The sequence below is a fragment of the Cibotium barometz genome, chromosome 18 (assembly GCF_041138505.1).
Source record: "Cibotium barometz isolate CiBa-2024 chromosome 18, ASM4113850v1, whole genome shotgun sequence".
NCBI lineage: Eukaryota > Viridiplantae > Streptophyta > Polypodiopsida > Cyatheales > Cibotiaceae > Cibotium > Cibotium barometz.
In genome coordinates, this window is record NC_141063.1 from 49,811,512 (window position 1) to 49,815,445 (window position 3,934).

Genomic DNA, 3,934 nt, shown 5'->3' on the forward strand with positions numbered 1-3,934 from the left:
GACAATAATGCGGGCCTTCACAAGCCCAAGGGTGGGGCTTTTAATTTGGAGATCTAGCAGAATCTTCACATGCAGTTCCGAGATAGCTAAAGGTGTGGCGTCTTTAATTATTGCCCTGGGATGAACGTGACAACATTTTTTCAAGACTTAAAAAAGAGAGAGAGAGAAAAAAAGAAACTGATTAAACAAAATTGATGGACTATGTGTACCTCAGATGCATAATGCATGCATGGATGCCCTCTTATGATAACATACATGTCTTAAAAGAGGGCTTGTATGTGTACTCTAAACTCATACATCAATGGCGCCAATGGCAACAAATGGTATAAATAAAAGTCTTACGATGCACGATTTGTGAATGTACTATGCATGAATATAATCATTGATAGGATTGAAATTCAAATCAATTCAATCGATGTAAATTTGGGGGGGAGGGGGCAATACATTGGACTGTGGACTGCATTAAAAGGGGATTGAAGTGAATTGGACCAATGAGTTATAGCAATTTGAATGCATGGAACTAGGGCAAAGGAGGTGACATATGAACCTTTGTCATGGGTGGTGGATACAGTTGAATGTTTATTATGACGAAGATGGGGATAGGTGTGTGTGAGCTTCCCTAAGGTGGGGTGGATTGTCCGGACAAAAACAAAATATTTGAGGCGGGGTCCCCTTTCTTTTTTTTTTCTTTGGCCCAGTGGGCTGTGCACGTGAAATGCTTGTCCCAACCGCAAAGCCTCCATAAGTACAAACAACGCATGCACTCTTTTTCACTTTCAATCCAAGGGGAGCACGCAAATTGTACTGTCAAGGAAGGAACGCTTTCTTTTGTGCCTTAGCCAAAGGTACATACTACATGCCAATTTCAAAAACCCGTTTGTCTTACAATACAGCATATAATTTAATACTACCCCCCATAAACCAGTGTTTCCCATTGCACTCATAACGCATGATATTGCTTCTCTTAGTCTAATTTTGTATTTAATCAAGCACTATCACCTTCCTTCACTTATATATTAAGCTTCTCTTAGTTTGATTTTGGTATTTAATCACACACCATGACCTTAAGCTCTGCCCATTTCCTTAACTTATATATAGTAAGCTAATTACATGCTATAAAACGCTCTTACTTTGAATCAATTTTGCATTGATTTGTGCTCCTTTTATAAGGTTGAGTCTCAAGAGATCATTCATTTGCGTGCCCCCTTCAAACACACACCCCCACACCCCAGCACCCACCGTCGCTGTGCGCCCACACCCACCTACCACATCAGAAATCTTGAGATGGGCACATTTAAAATCCTGTTGATTTCTAGGTTTTCTGCAACTCTAGTCTAGGCCAATTATGGTCATTTGCGACTGTAAATATTTGGATCAGGCAAAATGACGATATATAATTAGCTGCAGCAACCAACTCAAACCGCATCACTTTGATTCTACAGCTTGCAGTTTTAATCAATGGACGCGCAAGAGGACACCTTACTGCACAACAATGTCACCGGCAACCACTCAGTAGTTCTAGCTTTGGAGCAATTCCATATAATTGACAAGCACTCTGCACAAGTTCATGATGAACAAGGTATGCTAACATGCCGGCGTTATCTAAGGCTGACGCTGAAACATATATGATCAATTCATGAGCAAAGCAATTCAACGGTCGGGAGTTAAATTCTGAGATAATAATTAGGGCTAATTTGTGCTTAACTATTCACATCATAATGATGCACGAAAAGCTTTAGGACTGATGTTTAACTGAATATGGATTAATCCTCTTACATGGCCGTGATGAATGCGAGGATCTTGTAGGCAGGGAACACAAAAACTCTTAATTGATGTTTAATTGAATTTGGAATCTTGTAACACAGGCTTAAATATGCATGTTATGATCGTATGCAGGAAACACGAAGCCTTTTGAGATCAGTGCAAAGGTCATGTCTTTTGGAGTGGCCGACGGCCAACAAGCTAAGAGAACATGTTTTGGAAAAGAGCTTGTGTACTGGCTTCTGATGATCGCTAGCAGCGTAGCCTTAGTCTTCGGCTTATCGTCTGCAACTCTACTGGGCCGTCTCTACTTTGTACATGGGGGAACTAGAAGGTGGCTTTACACATGGATTGAATGCACAGGGTGGCCTATCCTTCTAATCCCTCTAATCTTCTGCTACTGGCGCCAATCCATCAAACCAAGCCCCCTAACCTTCAAGCTAATCATCATTTACCTCGTTATGGGTTCCTTAACAGCTTTTGACAACCTGCTCTACTCGTGGGGCCTCTCCTACTTGCCTGTCTCCACAAACTCTCTGCTGTGCTCCAGCCAGCTTGCCTTCAACGCAGTGTTTGCTTATGCATTGGTTGGTCAGAAGATAAGCTCTTATGTGCTCAATTCCATAGTGATAATCACCATGGGAACTGTGTTGCTGGGTGTGAGCTCTGGCTCTGATAAGCCCGAAGGTACCGCAGAGAAGCAGTATGTCATAGGGTTTATCGTTACCATAGTGGCTTCCGCCCTGTTTGCGCTGATGCTACCCCTTGTTGAGCTCATTTATAAGAAGGTGGTGGGTAAAGCCAGTTTTGCAAGAGTGATGGAGGTGCAGGTGGGCATATCTGTGGTGGCTTCTGTTTTCTCTTTGATCGGCATGTGGGTTAATGGTGATTTCACGGCAATGAAGGAGGAGGCCATGGCCTTTGATTTGGGTCCGGCTGCCTACACAAACACTCTTGTATGGTCTGCAGTGGGGTGGCAACTCTACTTGTTGGGCGGGGCTGGGATCATCTTCCTTGCATCGTCCCTCATGTCATGTGTCTTCATGACTGCTATGATCCCCATCTTGCCGGTCCTCGCCGTTGCCTTCTTCCACGACTCCTTCTCTGCCCTCAAAGCCATAGCCATGCTGCTGTCCATCTGGGGCTTCATCTCGTACCTCTATGGTGGCTATCTTCACAACAAGGAGGCCAAGAAGATTTTATCAGTCCCTCTGAGGAGCAACTTGTAGCATAGTGACTGATTCATCGAAGCTGCATGAGTGCCTTGACTGGTTCAATAAGCAGCAGCGTTAATTTGGGTGCCTCTAAGAGGATATAAAAACAGATTTTGGTCTATGGATTGCCTTGGTAAACCTGGTCGGTTAGTGCCTAAAAAACGGATTAACAAGGAGCTCCTAGTTGCTAATTGATTGGACCTGTAGGCATTTAACAAGGGAGCATCTTGCTGTACTATTTTGAAGTAGGGCAAAATCTCATAGCTAATGGGGGCAAATCTGGGACATTCCCATATGCATGGGCAATGCCTTGGAAAAGTTTGACAATACATACAATAATCAATGTGGGATAAAATCAGAAATAGTGCATTTTGGACGAGCCCCCTTTGGTGTATGTACATGAAATGGACTGCTCGAAAAGCAAGCTGCAAATTGGGCAAAAAATATTTGCACATGGAGCTCACAAGCCACGGTTGGCCATCCCCCTTCAAAGGTCATATCCTTTATTGTTGTGTATATCGATCGTATCCCAAGAAAGGTCTCCACTTTTAATAACTTTGAGAATCCAATCTTGTACCGAAGAAGATGTTGCAAGATAATGAGCAGTTTTTGGGTCACTTCATTCCTTTCCAAGTACTCCTACTATTATTTTGGCAGCAGTGCAAATATTATTCATGCGCATCCACAAGTTGGGGGGTGGGGGGGATCGGTTAAGGGAGCCTCTTTATCGATTCAATCAATGGACTGTTCTCTCTACATAGTTTTTATTATTCTAAAACCTTTCCACATGCATGATTTTGGCTTTTTACTTTGGCGTATATTATTGTGCACCTTTCCATAAGTAATGTGTTTGGTTGTTCATACACGTCTATAGAAAATACTTCATGCCCAATTATTCCCACAATAGCTCCACAATGGCTAGAAATGGCACGTGTGTAAAGGCTCTAAAACCATTTAGA

The 3,934-nt window shown here is 42.8% G+C and overlaps 1 protein-coding gene across 2 annotated transcripts; it reads left to right on the forward strand.

Moving 5' to 3' along the window:
* The first annotated feature begins 784 nt into the window (after window positions 1–784).
* Window positions 785–3,595, forward strand: LOC147629442 (purine permease 3-like). Of its 2 annotated transcripts, XM_086813000.1 has the most exons (3): window positions 785–845; window positions 1,443–1,579; window positions 1,897–3,595. In XM_086813000.1, the coding sequence occupies exons 2-3, from the start codon at window positions 1,459–1,461 to the stop codon at window positions 2,988–2,990; spliced, it is 1,215 nt and encodes a 404-aa protein (XP_086669126.1). In that variant the 5' UTR covers window positions 785–845; window positions 1,443–1,458; the 3' UTR covers window positions 2,991–3,595. The 2 variants fall into 2 exon arrangements, with proteins under 2 accessions (XP_086669126.1, XP_086669127.1); XM_086813001.1 differs by lacking the exon at window positions 785–845 and having other exon boundaries at window positions 946–1,579.
* Window positions 3,596–3,934: the final 339 nt, after the last annotated feature.